This window comes from Pungitius pungitius, chromosome 15 (assembly GCF_949316345.1).
Source record: "Pungitius pungitius chromosome 15, fPunPun2.1, whole genome shotgun sequence".
NCBI classification, from domain to species: Eukaryota; Metazoa; Chordata; class Actinopteri; order Perciformes; family Gasterosteidae; genus Pungitius; species Pungitius pungitius.
This window is the reverse complement of record NC_084914.1, coordinates 13,678,782-13,693,869: the sequence shown is the minus strand read 5'-3', so window position 1 is coordinate 13,693,869 and position 15,088 is coordinate 13,678,782. Positions and strand designations below refer to the sequence as shown.

The following is a 15,088-nucleotide window of genomic DNA, read 5'->3' as shown; positions in this document are numbered from 1 at the left end:
AAGGCAGGTAGGCATGCTGCTAATGTAAAATAATTTAAACTGTTGGAGAAGTTGTTCAGTACTCCTTCACATGTGAAAACGGTGTAAAAAAAAAAGGGAGAGCGGTCAGTGAAGCCAAATCACATGCATACTGCAGTTGCAAAGTAACAGGTAAAAAGGGGGGTGTTTTGGATCTGGTTTCAAGAATCAGAATGGAGCGATAAGGGAGCACATGCTATGAAACGCTTCAGTGTTGGACGTCAACAGTTTTCTGTGTCTGCAATGAATCCGTCAACATTTCTGAGTGCAGAATGTAAGTCTGCAGTCGGTTTTGCGTGGCTGTGTGTACGATGTGAAGCTCCTCTTCATCCAAGTCCTTCAGCAGCAGCAAAATGGCGTCAACAGTGTGCGTCTGGAAATACAGTTCATGTGTTCATTTATTATCTGAGATGAATAAAATAAGAAATATTACACACTTACGTTGTATTCCTTTGTTTTTTGGTGCATGGAAGCAAAGTTCAGATATAAGGATACCTTCTTTAATGATGCTTTGTTTTCTCTAGTTGCTGGTGAAGAAAGAGAGGGAAACTTGTCTCTGGAGAGGAGTTTCATGCCCAACTCTTCTCTGATTTTGCTGAAAACAAATTACGACTGAAGTGTCAATGTTATTTCCATCAGGGATTCATTTTTAGCCAATACATTTTTCCACCTCCATGTAGTTCACAAAGCTTACTTGGTCTCCTCCATGTTGTAGTTAAGAGGATCATTCTCTGTCTCTGCATCTGCCAGTCCGTTGGTGGACAGCTGGTTTTGGATGCTGCCTGGGGGGGTGGTTACCTCTTTGCCCTCCATGAGAGCAAGAGCAAGCTCATCCTCTGTCACTACTGTAAACAGTACAGTACACATCTCTATTACAATCATTTCCAACCGCATCCCAGATATAATCTCTCCGGTCACCACAGCTATATAAAGTTTGGCTTTCCCCCCCAAGTCTTATCATCATTTATCATGCAGTCATGCACACTCCGCACAATCACCTTGGTTGTCGAGCTTCTGGAGGCGAGGCAGGCAGCGCAGTACGGTGAGGCGATACTGGTTGGAGTCAGTTCCACAACACGGATTCTCAGCCAGCCAGAGAACCCTGAGACGCGTCAATGGACGCAGATATGAGAGCTCAGAGAGCGAGGGGATCTTGTTCCTCCTCAGGTAGAGCTCGCTCAGAGACAGACAGACAGCCAGAGAAGAGAGAGACGAGATGCTGTTGACACTATAGAGAAAGAGACAAAAGGTATAAGGCCACAGCCAATATGATAGGGTTATATGTGAATGAGTCAGAGAGACACAACTAATAGAAATAGACCAACCTAAGTGTCAGCACTTCAATGTTGGCCATTTGGGAGAAGATAGAAATCTGGAAAGTCAGAGTTTAGGGGTACACTTGTATTAAGGGTGCATAACTACATGCATTAAAATGAAATTGACTTACAATGATACACATTAAAGTCAATTTGAGCACGATTTGTCAAACCAAATAAGGATCTCCATTAGCTAACTACTCACATCAGTCAGGTTGCATCCCCTGCAGAAAAAATAACGTAACGTTATCACAAACGCAAGGTATGCGTGACAAGCTCTGCCTGTCTAAAATGACTGGTAACTGGGAAGCTAAAATTGAATCACTTACCAGCAGTTCAGTTTCTTCACGCTTTCTAAGTCGGAGGCCTTAGCCTTCGCAAGAACCTGTTTCCGTGTTAGCTTCATAGCATATCAACTAACATAGCTGCCAAGAACGAATGTCTTAAACTATATTTTTACAAACAACAAAGCCCCCATTATGACAGGCTAAGTGGACAAACATTTTACCTCAGTAACAAGGATGTTGTTTCCGCCACATGAATACGCATGCGCGTATTGACTGTAGCGTCCATAGTTACAAACGTTTCCTTTTTCACTATTGCATACGTTTTGCTCAAAATATTCTATAATACTACTACTCTGCCATAGTTTCTACAGTTGGATGAGATTCACAAGAGTAACGTTAGTTGTATGTGAACTTAACATTACTACAATCAAAACTGCAACAACTCAAAGTCCCACAATGCAGCGTAAAATCGCAGCGTAAATCGCGCATGCGCCCTGAGCAATCCCTCTTTGGACCTCCGTCTCCACTGAAACGATGGTGAGCCCCTAACGTCCCTTTCAAAATCCGTGTCAATCTAACAATTCCTGTACCCTAACTGTTGTAATCACACATTTGTCAGCTCTGTGATGTCAATATCGGTCAGGCCTGACCGTTATTTGTTTTATATGTTAATCGTTTCAACGAATAAAACGATGTTTTCATGCCGCAGTGAGATAGAAATGGCGTACGCCATTGCTTCAAGTTTCCCAGTGAGACCGGGGCTTGGGCGGCTAGTTAAATTAGCTTGCTGTCGGCCGCCAAATCCAATATTCCGTAAATTGAGGATCGGTGGTTATAGGTCAATGAAAATGACTCGTTTGAAGTTTCGTTCTAGTTTTGCGTCTTCAACCCCGACTAGTTTGACTTGATGTAAAGTTGGCTAACACCGGTGGCTAGCTTCAACGGAGGAGGCTAATGGATGCTAACGTTCGCTGGTTAAACCGCTAGCGACAAACACTCATTCAGCCTGGTTCATTTGATTTTTTTTATAGTTAAGTGATGTACAATTTTTGCCATGTGAAATTTAAAACATCTGCTGGGCAATTTATTTCCTGACAACCTGTCCCTCTACGCGGTTAGAACATGCTAACATGTAAAATGACACGACTTTCAACGCTACTCCCGTATCACTAGCATCAAAATCGGTAACATACAGCTTGTTTAGTGGCTGACGTGTCGGTTGTTTTGAACCCGTTCATAATAGTTGTAACGTATTTTAGATCTGTTATAAAGTCAGGGTTTGAATGTTGTTGTGGGTTTGTGTTCACAGGCCAAGCGTACCAAGAAGGTGGGGATCGTTGGTAAATATGGCACGCGTTATGGCGCGTCGCTGAGGAAGATGGTGAAGAAAATTGAAATCTCCCAGCACGCTAAATACACCTGCTCTTTCTGTGGCAAGGTAAGCCAACACTAAGTCATTCCTGATCATATGGTCGTGTCTTGTATATTGAGTATTTTATACTCCGTACACGACACTCGTTTTGGGAAACTAATACAATGTTTTTGTAACTCTTGATGTTGAATCTGTGCTTACAGACAAAGATGAAGAGGAGGGCTGTAGGTATCTGGCACTGTGGTTCCTGCAGAAAGACTGTGGCAGGAGGCGCCTGGACTTACAAGTAAGCTTATTTTTTTGCTTTGCTGCATTTCTATCACCGATCATTAATCTGACAACATGTATCCACCTAAAACTGAAATTGCTGCCGCAAAGGCTTTCCTGCTTAAATGATCAGTTGATGTGCAATCCTTTGGCTTGGTACAAAATGACTGACTATTTGGACCCCCAACATTGTGTAGTTATACCTGCTATGAGGGTCAGGTTTTGTTTGACAGTAATGCTAATCTGTAGTATATAAATCTTATATCTATAAATGGTTTGCTTGTTTGTGCAATAAATCAGTTAAGTCATATTGATTTGATGATCAAAGCATTATTCTAAACGCCGTGCCATTAATCTCAAAGCTAGCCACAAACTTAAAGATTTTCCTTGCCTAGAATACCAGTTACTTAACATAGTAACATAGCTTTTTGCAAGTAAGATGTCTTCCATCAGCTATATAGTTTATTTCTTCCCTCAAATTTTGTTTGACCCTTTTGTTCTTGGAACAGTTGACCTAATCTAAAAGTGAAACAACTCGTTGCTTGTCAAATAAATGTATTAGGCAGTCATTTTGACATGTCAATGAAAAGTCTATTTAAGCCATAGGAAACCTTAAAGTTAAAAAATATTGACCTTCCCGGACAAAAGTATTAAAGAACGATTAGCTGGATGTGCCGAACTATGACAAAACACCTCATTATTATTTTTGCATTGAACACTTTGAATTTGGACAACTGTGTACATTCATCTAGAATTTTGTCTTAAATTCCAAAGCTAAGTATAATTTTACCAATAACTAAAGTATCTGCATGAGTAATGGTGCATCTATTTACGGAAACAAAGGTTTCTACGAGTGAATTCTGGTTCTGAATAATGTAAAGATAGAGACCTAAAATCAAAGGAATCTTATTTTATTCATTAATGTTCAGTCACAAAGAAATTAATAGTAATTTATTTTGTCTTTTCCAGCACAACTTCCGCTGTCACAGTCAAGTCTGCGATCAGGAGGCTGAAGGAGTTGAAGGACCAGTAAACCAGTGACCTGATCACCGGTGGATTCTGGACTTTTTCTATAATTTAACCGACCTGGACATGGCCACAACATCTACAAATAAATCTGGAGCGGAATTCTTTGTCTTTGGATGTTTTTTTTTCATAAGCAGGGAAATCAACTTGTGGGCACAAATTACTAAAATATTCCGGCTGAAGAGCTCGTAGTGCTAATAAAGTTGCACAATTAATAGCGGTATAACCGGTGTTAAACAACAGTTTTTAATTGTTTAACTCTGGTAGTTTTTATTTTCAAAAAGCAAGTGGCTTGTGCCACTGTTTCTGGTCCTGGATACAGATTTGCTTTCAATGGTGCCAAATAACAGTCAAACGTGAGTTTTTCTGATGAAAAATCCAGATTTTGCAGGCTCACTGATGCTGGAGTCATAGGGCTGCTGCCTTTTAACTTTAGACAACTAAATGTTGTGGACTTTCTGAAGAGAACTATGAATCACCAAGGTAACTTGAAGTTAGCTACGGTCCAGTGATAAATTCCCGGCGCAAAGACTTTGCAGCAGATTTCAGAATAGGTTTACTATGCTAATTTAATAACGCCTGCATTACATGTCTTAAATACCTCACTCGTGTAGAGTAAAGCTTCCCTCAAGTGCAGTTGTGATTGCACCTTGGTAAAAAAGAAACCATACATACATGCATAGATACTAATTGTGAAATTCCTGCAGTGCTAAGTCCTAGTGTATTGGACAATGAATGGTTTTGTATACGGTCGTCGGTCACTTTGATTGCAAGAAAAGTATTTTGTTTTGGATCAGCACAGGTGTGAATCATTGTACTGACGTGAGCAAGTTATTGCAAAAAGAAACTAATCTATTTGAATTAGAACACATACAATTTAGATTTTAATGCATTATTAATCACTAAAATAACCTGCCAGATACAATTGATAAAAACAAATCCCTCTATCTTGTTTGAAATCATTAAAAATCTATTGCATGACATTGTCACTAAATCAAAAGGTTCAGGAGAAATTAGATTAACATTTGCATCTGTGTTAACGCCACATTCCTGTAGATGGCAGCATTGAAACACTAGAGACGTCATTCTGTGAAATGTCCAGCAGGGGGCGCTGCGTCGCCAATGTGCTGCTTTTCCTCAGTTGGGCTGAGAAACAAGTATGGCGGTGTCCAGTGTGTTCAGACCGGGGCTCTTCAACCATAAAGTGGCAATAGTAACGGGCGGCGGGACCGGCATCGGTAAAGCTATCTCTGCAGAGCTGCTGGAGCTGGGTGAGTGACGCGGTGTTCATGGTCAGAAGACATATTTGAAGACAGTTTGAAGTGAACGGCAGCTGAACAACAGCAAGAGCCGAGTGAACTTCGACACAGATACAAGAAGACACGGTCAGACCTGTCACAGCAGCAACGGCCTTGAAACTGTGTTTGTTCACCGCTGGCCGTTGTATATATAATACAGATATGATTTACAGGATATAGCAGGAATATCCTGGGTCACTTAATGTGGTGCAACAGGGGTTTCGGTAACTTTATCCTGCAGGTTGAATAAATACCGAATAATAAGTAATCTGTTGGTCTGACATGGCAACAAAAAGGGTCAAAAGTCAGAAAGGTTTCCTCTCGATGTAATTTACTGGACCTCACGATAGCTTACTGATGCATCTGCATGTCCTCCACACATTTGAAAAAAACCCTAAAAACACAAGAGCAAGCATCCTGTGACTCTGACCTCATTCCAAATAATCACATAAGAAAATGATGGTCACACATGTTTCATCTTCAAGTGAACAGACTTTCATTGGGCAACTTTCTTGTCTCCAGGTTGCAACGTGGTGATCTCCAGCAGAAAGGCAGAGAGGTTGGAGGCTGCAGCTCAGGAGATGAGACAAACCATCCCTGCCTCCAGCTCGGCGAGTGTCACTCCTCTCGCGTGTAACATCCGAAACGAGGACGAGGTTAGAGCCGCAGAGAGAGCCGCACACCCCTTCAGCCTCTGCAAGGGCCCCCGTGTTGATGTCGTCAGGACCTGATCGCCCGGTTTTGTTCCCCCGCCCCGCCGCAGGTGAAGGAGCTCGTGTCATGTGTGCTGAAGCGGTACGGGAGGATTGACTTTCTGGTGAACAACGGAGGAGGTCAGTTCAGCAGCCCTGTGGAACACATGTCCTCCAAAGGCTGGAAAGCTGTGATAGACACCAACCTGACCGGAACGTTCCACTGCTGCCAACAGGGTGAGACGCACACTCTGTGTGTGTGTGTGTGTGTTATACTATAGCGCTCTGTGTGACTGTGCTGCTGCTGCTCCATCCACACAGTCTACTCCGCATGGATGAAACGGCGAGGAGGCGTGATCGTCAACATCATCGCGGACATGTGGAAGGGCTTCCCGGGCATGGCGTAAGCAGCAGCGCCCGCCGAGTTCACAACACAACAACGCAGAAACTGGCACGCTCCATGTCTCCTTTCCCCTTACAGCCACACAGGGGCAGCAAGGGCGGCAGTGGACAACTTGACCAAGAGTCTGGCCATCGAGTGGGCCGCGGCGGGGGTCCGAGTGAACTCCGTTGCACCTGTGAGTACAAGTCGGGAGCCGACGCTGTACACGGGAGGGAAGGCCTTTTTAATTGTTGCAGTCATGTCAAATCCGTACATTTGTCCTGTTGCAGGGAACAATCTTTTCCAAGACGGCAATGGAGAATTACAAGGACCTCGGACCAAACCTTTTCAAGATGTCTGTTCCATTTAGCCCCGCAAAGCGGCTGGGGGTACCTGAGGAGGTGTGTGTCTATGAAGGGACACCCAAAGAGGAGGGTGTGAAAGTCAGAGTAGCTTTGTTACATGCATTGCAGTGTCCTTGGAAGTAATACGTAGGTGGAACAATTTTGAAAATACCAGTTGGTTATAATGTATCTAAGTGCTTGAGAGAATCCGTGATCGTGGTGATCCGGCTGTGCATTAGTGAAAGTTAACACAGAAACCTTTATCCGGTTGATTGGGGCGTTGTGGCCAAGCCGTTTGGGAAAAATACCCCACAGCAGCATTTTGAGTTGTCAACATCAAGGCCTCTGTTTAATTGTCTAATTGATATTCGACCCAACGGGAAATCAAACTTGTTTTGCAACTTTGTTTTATAAATGTTTTTCTGGAATGTCACGCTTCAAACATGTGAGATATATTCCCCACTTTGCAAAACCTTGTCAGGCTGCATTATAATGGTCATGATCATCGATGTCAAGCCACGGAACACCCTGAGATGGTTGGCTCTTTTTAAACAGAAAATACGGTTCACACATGATGGTTGAGAGCAATAGAACATGTGCTGTGTGGTCTGACCTTGTTGCAATGTCTCATAATGCAGCATCAAAAAAAAAAATAATTGTGATTTTGATTTTCAGATCTCATCAGCAGTGTGTTTCCTGCTCTCTCCTGCCGCCTCCTACATCTCCGGAGCCACCCTGAGGGTCGATGCAGGACAGAGTCTCTACCACTCCATGTGGGAGATACCCAGTACGTTTTTGTATAGCTAAAGCATGCACATTTTGGTCTTTACGTTATACACTGTATATACTAGACAGCATACTACACAGTATACGGGACTCTCAAGTGTTTTGTGTGTTCTTCTCCAGACCACAGCGCATGGCCAGAGGCTCCAGAGGGGGAGAACCTTGACGCTCTGAATGACCTGCTCAATCCAAAAAGCAAACTCTAAACGCGGGTCTGAGGCCTGTGTATAAACACACAGTGACCCTCTCCCTAGATCATGTACATAATTGGATGTAATTATTAGTAACAAGTATGTCTGATTAGTTTTTTGACTGAATTGTGTAATAAACTGTTGAATTGTAATAAAATGTTGAATTGTGTTTCGAATTTTCTTTATCCATGCATTTGTAAACTGGTAGGGAACGTGTTGGATTTGACGTGTCAAATGGACACAAAACAAGAAACAATAAAAGAAGGTAACACACTAAAAAATGTAATTTCACTGTTTTAGTACCTCTATTTTTAAATGCAGGAGCTACAATGTCGACAGCAACGTCATGTTTACTTTTAACCTGGACTTTGCTCCTAAACTGATGAAATTATCATGATCATGTAACTTTTTCTCAGTCTTAAGCTTTGTTGTGTAGCAAATGGTTGTCAACAACTGTTAATTTAATATGTAAATATGGGATGCACCCTTTTATACAGCATATTTTAAGTAACAATTTAATTTGAAAAATGACTAAAACAGATAATAAAAAAAATATTTTCAGTAATTATCTTTAAAAAAATAGTCTACCAGCAGTTTGTCTTTCATAAATGTACAAGCGAAATATATTACATTATATATTCAAATAGTATTGCAACAATATAAAATGCATTCGATAGTTTCAAACATTGACTCGAGTTTAGCGCAAGAAACCGTCTCCATTAAAGAGACGCTGTAGTATTTTGTCCCAAATGCTCTGCCGTAGTGTTGCCGTCAATTAAGGCTAAGTGTCGCAAACACTTGGTCCAACAACAGAGGTCAGATCTAGCTACTCAGGTACAGTGTTTTTCTTTTAGAAACAATAGTATATATGTATTACATATTCTGTAGCTCTGGTCCAGTCTCTTGTAACGACATTAACCCCTAATGAAGGCGTGAACTACGTGTCCACGGTTAATTGCTGTAACGTTAATTCTTTCTAGCGGGACAATGTACGTGAGCTAACGTAACGTTAGGCTGAGGAAACGCTGTCTATCGTCGCTCCACAGCGTTTTAACTTTAATTTGACTTAATCAATATTTAGGCCATTCTCTACGAAGGGTCCACTATTTAAGGTAACGCTATCAAAGCGATGTGTGCTTTGTAGGTAATCAATGAATAGTGAATGGATTCAGATAACCAGTAACCTCCATGCTTTACGTTAGTTAATAATCTCATGTCTAATGTCTTCTTCGCATATTTATTATTAAAAGCACACAGGACGTTAACAAAACTAGCTCAATGTGCCTAATTGTGCCAGGTTTAGTTAACTGTTGTTGGATCCATAGTTTTTAACGATATTAAAACAAATAGAACGGGGGAAAGTGTTAAATGTAACATTTAATTATAAAAATAACATCTCTGTGCGATCGATTTGAAACTAATCGACATATAACCATGCAAAGTAGTTTTGGAGGTATATGCCTCTCTTTTTTAGTGTCCCATAAGAATCATAGAATACTTTAATTTATTTAAGTGTAGAAACTTTCTGGCCAGCTTGTACATACATTAATGTGCAACACTGTTTTCATGCACCTGCTTGTACAGTAAAGATTGAAATGTATGATGAAGTTGTGTGTTCTTAGATTTTTATGGATGAGACTTTCACAAAGATTATTACATTTACATAGGATAAATTAACGGCCACTACCCTTTACATTGCAATACATTTGAACCAAGTTCTGGACAAAAACCAAAGTAGAAACTCAAAGAGTTTGACTTTGTCAAATTTAAAACAAATACTAATGTGAGGGAGGTCATTGTGTATCTGTCTCTTGTTTTCAGCATGGGAGGTGACCACGGCCACAACAAGATGTCCATGCCGGACTGGCGGCAGTGGAAGGTGGAGGGAACGCCGATGGAGTTCACAAAGCAGAGGCTGGCAGCCAGAGGCCTCAAGGATCCATGGGCCCGGTCAGTAGTTCTACCTACCTTTTGATATTTAAGTCATTCTTATTCCTGACCCTGCTCCCTTTCTCACTGTCCTGCCTCTCTCACTCTGCAGCAACGAGACTTGGAGATACTCCGGAGGCTTCGCCCGCGCTGTGACTCTGTCGGATGTGTTGCTGAAAGGATTCAAGTGGGGCTTTGCAGCCTTTACCGTCGCTCTGGCGGTCGAGTACGCCCTGTTTCCACCCAAGAAGGGTGGGCACTAATGCTCATCACTGTCCCTAAAGTCCCAGAGTATACTAATATCCTGTATTTTCTGTTCATTAAATGTTTCTGTGATCACCCAATTGTTTCCCTTATTCTTTGTACGCCCTGTCGCATCTTTAAATCACAACCAACTTAAGTTTGCCCGACAACCATGGGATGCTAAAATGTAGCACCGGGTCATTCCTGCTTCATCTTCCTGCCCACTTTCCTGATGAATAGTTTCAAGCATTTTACTAACAGTACTACAACAACCAGCACTACAGTAGCCAGTAGTGCTATCACATCCAGGCTGAAGTACTGAAGCAAGTTGAGGTTGAGTCCAGCCGATCGGAGATGTTTGGCCCCTTTGTGCCGCATCACATACTCTGTCCAGTACACTGAAAGGTCAAGTGGGTCAACTGGCCGGTCTTTATGGAGAGCCGACAGCTTCTTCATGTTCTCTTTATACCTGGATACAAATAGATTGGTGGCAACAGTTTAAAAGTTTGATTCCAATTCTGTTTTTACTTTGATCATCATCAGCAAAGACTTAAGGAACTTGTTTTTAATGAGATAAGTGACCCTCTGACCTTGTGTCGTTGATGACCGCATTGAGTCCCTGAAGAAGGCTTTCTGTAGAGATCGTAGTGATATCCAGCACCACTCCAGCGTCTCTACTTGCCAACCTCGCCGCGTTGTCAGGCTGGTCCCCCCCGAGCGGCAACATCAGCATGGGAACAGCATGACACAGTCCCTCAAAGAGGCCGTGCGAGCCAGCGTGAGTGATGAAGGCCCGAGCTCCAGAATGTGCTAATGCACCACACACAAAAGGATGTCAGATGCGTCGCCTCATCAAATCAATGGTTTGGAATTTTTCAGAATGTGGTGCAGTGGATTTACAAACCTAACAGGTCATTCTGAGGCACCCAGGTCATAAACTTCACATTCTCTGGGACACTGTCTGGAACCTCCCCTGTGTACCTCCATATTACCTGTCAAAAGACAAAGTTAATTCATTGATAACTTTTTTTATTATTGCATTTTTATTTCATTTTAAATAGATTTTTTAAATATGTTCATATATGTTCCTGTACCTTCTGTGGAATCTGGCTGAAGGCTTCTAGGAAGACAGAGGTTATCTCCTCTGGCAGATCTGACACCATGGTGCCCAGAGTGAACACTACAAACCCATGTTCCCCTGACAGCCAGTACTCCAAATCCTACACACACACACACACACGCGCGCGCTAGGGTCTGGCATCACTCTCTTTATCTATCTCTGCATTAAAAGAAGCTAGATGAAATGCATAGGATATACAAAAGAAATATTATAGTTTGTAATTACAAACACAGGGTATTACCTCAGGCAGAGGATTCCTCACGTTGCAATTGATTCCACCAACTAGTACCACGTTAGGCATGATTGGCCGTGGGAACTCCAGAGTGAAGTCCATCCTGTTCAAAACACAGTATCCCAATATGTATCTGTATTTGAATCTCAATATAAGATGTGTTTTACTTCAATGTGGTTTAGTGGAATCAAACGGCAGTATCTTCAAATTATATTCCTTTTTTTTTTATTAGTGTTTAAGTATTTGTGTGTGTAAGTACTTCAAAATAGAACAATTATGTGTTCTCCTAAATATCAACATATAACCTTTGTACATGTTACCTCAGAAGCCAGATATCAGAGTCTGACAGCACTTCAGCTACACCAACCTCTTCCCCCAGGAACTGATAGGCTATTTGATCAAAGTACCAGTACATCAGTCGACATAGCAGCGGCTCCAGTAAAGCCACCTGTAGGTCAGAGGTACCACAAAGCAATAAACAAATGTACATAGTCCATTTGTGTCGTCATGCGGTCCAAGATCAACAATGTAATCTTAAACTAAGTTACTTTAAATGTATCTTAAAGTATTGAAAGACAGACACAGTCAGGTTTTCAAAAGCCAAATGTTCCATTTAACATGAGTGCAGAGTTAGAGATAGCGATCCCTATTGCAATGGGGGGAGGGGGGGTCAATAGCGGTATGTTGCTCGAGGTAGGGCGTCCCAATGCAAAAGTCTCAAAATTACCAGAATATTTCTGTAGAACTATTGAAATAAAAAGTACTTAGGTCTGCAAAGATCCTGTGTTTTGTATGTATTAGAACACGGCGACCCTTCACGCGTGCAACTATTCGTGCTCATCAACTTGCTCACCAAAGTGTTGACAGTTCTCTCCTTGAAGTTCATTACATCCGTGTATTTGGTGAGGAATCGGGGCACAAATGAAGGCGGGGAGGGGCAGCCTGCAGACTTCATGTCCAAGGAACACGGGATTCCCCGCAGTAAGTTTATAGTTGGGAGACCTGAACCATTTAAACATGACTGATGAGAAAATGAGCAGACATTTAAGAGTCTAAGTAATCCAAGTGCGGCAGTGCTCACCTAATTTCCGAGCTATTAACAAGCCTGTGGGGATCATGGGGTCTGTGAGGACTGCATCAAAGTTCTAACAATACAGAAGGGAAAGTAGTCAATCTTCAACTGCATGCACTAATAAAGCACATTTCCTTCTACTCAATAAACTGCTGTGCAGATTCTACATGGTAGATATACTGACATGTTAAAGTAGCGTCTTGTGGCGGCTGTATGTCATCCTTCGGATCTAAATAGTTTGTGTCCTTTTCCTTCTAACCATCTCTTGGTTTCATTTGAATAACTGTTCATGGTCCATAACGGTCTAATGCAGGGGTCCCCAAACTTGTTCCTGTGAGGGCCAGATAACTTTTCCCTTCTCTGGAGGGGGCCGGGGTCAGAAAAAGTGTGACGATTGCACTGGGTGCCTAAATGTAAACATTTATTGTTTTCCAGAAAGCCACATACAACCAAATAATAGCAATCCGGGATCTTCACAGAAAAAAAGTCAGGAAAATAAATAATATCACTTAATGAAATAAATAATAACCAAATAATCTTCTCTGGGATCTTTACAGAAAAAAATGAAATAAATAATAACCGCCACCGCCTCTTGACCAATGAGAGCATTGAACAAACAAATAATCGTTTGACCACTGCAGGTTAAATACCCTGCATTCTGAATCAACCTTTTCTCCATTATTCCGTTCTACTTCACAGGGGCTAGTCTAGGATTTGCGTGGCCAGACTGAAAAAAAAATCATAAAGCCCCTTTGGTTCAGGGGGCCGGGCCAAATGTGGAGGCGGGCCGTATCCGGCCCGCGGGCCTTAGTTTGGGGACCACTGGTCTAATGTATCTAATATCACAGAAACCACCAGATTCATGTGGCAGTAGGAACTGGCCCTTCACAAAGGTCCTGACCCCCAGGTTGGGAACCACTGGCCTACAATACCTAATTCAATGTAAATTAGTCAAGCTCCCCCTCAACCAGCTTGGACAGAACATGCTTCTGAAACACAGATGCATCAGTATAGCTTATAACAGTATAGACTAATAATGAGATATATTGTAATATGTCAGTATTTTCTGCCTTATTTTTATTTAATTATGCTTCCAGATGTCATGTTAAACAGTATTTGCACTCACCTGCTGTGCCAGATGTGAAATCAGAGTGTCATTGAACAGTAGGCTCTCTGCCGTGGTGTGGATGAAACCTGTAATTCTCATTATTTGAGAATATTTCACCCTTATACTCTCGATGAAAGACTGTGCAGATTTTCTCAACACGTCCTTGTGTACAGCCATGACAAAATCCATATGAGCTTTGTCATAAGGAACAGGAAAGGTCACAGTATCGTAGTGTTTCCCTGGACCCATCCGTACGCTGATCTCTGGAATCACCACGGTAACCTTGTGTCCACGGCGACCCATTTCTTCCGCAATTGCCTTTATACCCACCCAGTGACTGCCATCCATGGGAACCACCAACAAGTTGCCCATGAAACCTGCTGAAGCAGTGTCACTTGCAGGGATTGTGTTGGCCTCTGCTGCCTTCAGCTTCTTCTCCGGCCTGGGTTCTTCTGCCACAGAAGCCCCTGTCTCACCTCGAGCGCCATTCACCTGCATATCCATGTTTAGCAGCAGGAGCACAGACACTACTGCTTTCCACATTGTTCTCTCTCCGTTGTGTCTGCAACTTACTGAAACCAACACAGAGGGAAATGTTAGGCAATGTAAGAAAACGCCCCTTTCTGCTTTCCCCCCTTGTTTTGAATGCTTGTGTAAACCCCTCCCCCCCCCCCCTTAGGAAACTTTATCTGGGGAGCTGAAATTCCACTGTGATTTAGCATAGTTGTGTGTGTTCAACTCTCTCAACTTATCGACAATTACAGTCCTCAAGACTTTGCACTTAGAGGCAATTAGCAGCTTTTAGTGATTTAGTTACTGTATAATGGGATTTATTGCTATACACAAGCTTAAAAGAAAGCACACAAAGACAAGCGGAACAGCACCTGGGGGACTGGGGAAAAGTTCAGTGGAGGAAGTAGCGTTGTAGGAGGAGTAGGGCTTTTTTCTAATTTATTGAAAAGCTTTGTCTCTGAATGTGGAATCAATAGTATTTGTATTGGTAAATTACCTACTTAGTAGTTAATTAAACAAATGTAAAAGGTGACAGACTATTTCAAGTTGCCTCCTGTACAGTTTAAACCCACATGCCTGGAAAGACAATAATCCTTTCCACAAAAGTGGCTTGCTTAAGACATGTAAGCCAATCAAGCCTGTTCATCAAGATTTCTGATCCGGTTGGTCAAAACGTGTCAAGGCAGCGGTCGGAGGATCTGTATTGTCATGCAATATCTGTTTTGATCACTTGGAAACTTACAGAACAACATCTCTGTCTTGCATTATTACATACCTTTGTCCTATTTTGTACAGCGGTCATGTATCAAAATAGAATTGCCAATGTGGTACTCAGGTAGTTACAAAAAGCCCCAGTTCACGCTATAATGGCCGAATCCAGTGCACGAGTTATGAA

General features: G+C 42.1%; 5 protein-coding genes across 5 annotated transcripts; 3 read left to right on the top strand and 2 right to left on the bottom strand.

The window, feature by feature from the left end:
- Window positions 1-226: 226 nt before the first annotated feature.
- cfap410 (cilia and flagella associated protein 410) lies at window positions 227-1,889 on the bottom strand. Its single transcript, XM_037458334.2, has 7 exons — window positions 1,664-1,889; window positions 1,540-1,558; window positions 1,344-1,390; window positions 1,017-1,246; window positions 713-863; window positions 514-613; window positions 227-391 (listed from the first exon to the last, which is right to left on the bottom strand). Exons 1-7 carry the CDS (start codon window positions 1,738-1,740, stop codon window positions 227-229), a joined length of 789 nt encoding a protein of 262 aa, XP_037314231.2. The 5' UTR covers window positions 1,741-1,889.
- Window positions 1,890-2,032: 143 nt separating this feature from the next.
- On the top strand, window positions 2,033-4,388 carry rpl37a (ribosomal protein L37a). Its single transcript, XM_037458350.2, has 4 exons — window positions 2,033-2,158; window positions 2,931-3,059; window positions 3,197-3,279; window positions 4,230-4,388. The coding sequence occupies exons 1-4, from the start codon at window positions 2,156-2,158 to the stop codon at window positions 4,291-4,293; spliced, it is 279 nt and encodes a 92-aa protein (XP_037314247.1). The 5' UTR covers window positions 2,033-2,155; the 3' UTR covers window positions 4,294-4,388.
- A 1,019-nt stretch (window positions 4,389-5,407) lies between these two features.
- On the top strand, window positions 5,408-8,144 carry pecr (peroxisomal trans-2-enoyl-CoA reductase). Its single transcript, XM_037458328.2, has 8 exons — window positions 5,408-5,557; window positions 6,107-6,240; window positions 6,348-6,513; window positions 6,598-6,679; window positions 6,758-6,854; window positions 6,949-7,059; window positions 7,678-7,789; window positions 7,909-8,144. The coding sequence occupies exons 1-8, from the start codon at window positions 5,446-5,448 to the stop codon at window positions 7,989-7,991; spliced, it is 897 nt and encodes a 298-aa protein (XP_037314225.1). The 5' UTR covers window positions 5,408-5,445; the 3' UTR covers window positions 7,992-8,144.
- Window positions 8,145-8,658: 514 nt separating this feature from the next.
- On the top strand, window positions 8,659-10,249 carry ndufb3 (NADH:ubiquinone oxidoreductase subunit B3). Its single transcript, XM_037458351.2, has 3 exons — window positions 8,659-8,810; window positions 9,798-9,926; window positions 10,018-10,249. Exons 2-3 carry the CDS (start codon window positions 9,799-9,801, stop codon window positions 10,166-10,168), a joined length of 279 nt encoding a protein of 92 aa, XP_037314248.1. The 5' UTR covers window positions 8,659-8,810; window position 9,798; the 3' UTR covers window positions 10,169-10,249.
- Window positions 10,243-15,080, bottom strand: LOC119209174 (UDP-glucuronosyltransferase 1A1-like). The gene is made up of 10 exons (XM_037458271.2): window positions 14,969-15,080; window positions 13,699-14,252; window positions 12,582-12,645; window positions 12,354-12,502; window positions 11,821-11,948; window positions 11,510-11,603; window positions 11,243-11,368; window positions 11,053-11,140; window positions 10,739-10,958; window positions 10,243-10,617 (listed from the first exon to the last, which is right to left on the bottom strand). The coding sequence occupies exons 2-10, from the start codon at window positions 14,221-14,223 to the stop codon at window positions 10,347-10,349; spliced, it is 1,665 nt and encodes a 554-aa protein (XP_037314168.2). The 5' UTR covers window positions 14,224-14,252; window positions 14,969-15,080; the 3' UTR covers window positions 10,243-10,346.
- Window positions 15,081-15,088: the final 8 nt, after the last annotated feature.

Coding starts and splice junctions, on each gene's coding strand:
- cfap410 (XM_037458334.2), bottom strand. CDS start 1,740: ATGAAGCTAACACGGAAACAGGTTCTTGCGAAGGCTAAGGCCTCCGAC. Junction 864..1,016: donor CCAGAAGCTCGACAACCAAG/GTGATTGTGCGG, acceptor TACTGTTTACAG/TAGTGACAGAGGATGAGCTT. Junction 614..712: donor TACAACATGGAGGAGACCAA/GTAAGCTTTGTG, acceptor ATTTGTTTTCAG/CAAAATCAGAGAAGAGTTGG.
- rpl37a (XM_037458350.2), top strand. Junction 3,060..3,196: donor CCTGCTCTTTCTGTGGCAAG/GTAAGCCAACAC, acceptor CTGTGCTTACAG/ACAAAGATGAAGAGGAGGGC. Junction 3,280..4,229: donor GGAGGCGCCTGGACTTACAA/GTAAGCTTATTT, acceptor TGTCTTTTCCAG/CACAACTTCCGCTGTCACAG.
- pecr (XM_037458328.2), top strand. CDS start 5,446: ATGGCGGTGTCCAGTGTGTTCAGACCGGGGCTCTTCAACCATAAAGTG. Junction 5,558..6,106: donor TGCAGAGCTGCTGGAGCTGG/GTGAGTGACGCG, acceptor TCTTGTCTCCAG/GTTGCAACGTGGTGATCTCC. Junction 6,855..6,948: donor GAGTGAACTCCGTTGCACCT/GTGAGTACAAGT, acceptor GTCCTGTTGCAG/GGAACAATCTTTTCCAAGAC.
- ndufb3 (XM_037458351.2), top strand. CDS start 9,799: ATGGGAGGTGACCACGGCCACAACAAGATGTCCATGCCGGACTGGCGG. Junction 9,927..10,017: donor CTCAAGGATCCATGGGCCCG/GTCAGTAGTTCT, acceptor CTCACTCTGCAG/CAACGAGACTTGGAGATACT.
- LOC119209174 (XM_037458271.2), bottom strand. CDS start 14,223: ATGTGGAAAGCAGTAGTGTCTGTGCTCCTGCTGCTAAACATGGATATG. Junction 11,604..11,820: donor TCTGATATCTGGCTTCTGAG/GTAACATGTACA, acceptor TGTTTTGAACAG/GATGGACTTCACTCTGGAGT. Junction 11,141..11,242: donor TCAGCCAGATTCCACAGAAG/GTACAGGAACAT, acceptor GTCTTTTGACAG/GTAATATGGAGGTACACAGG.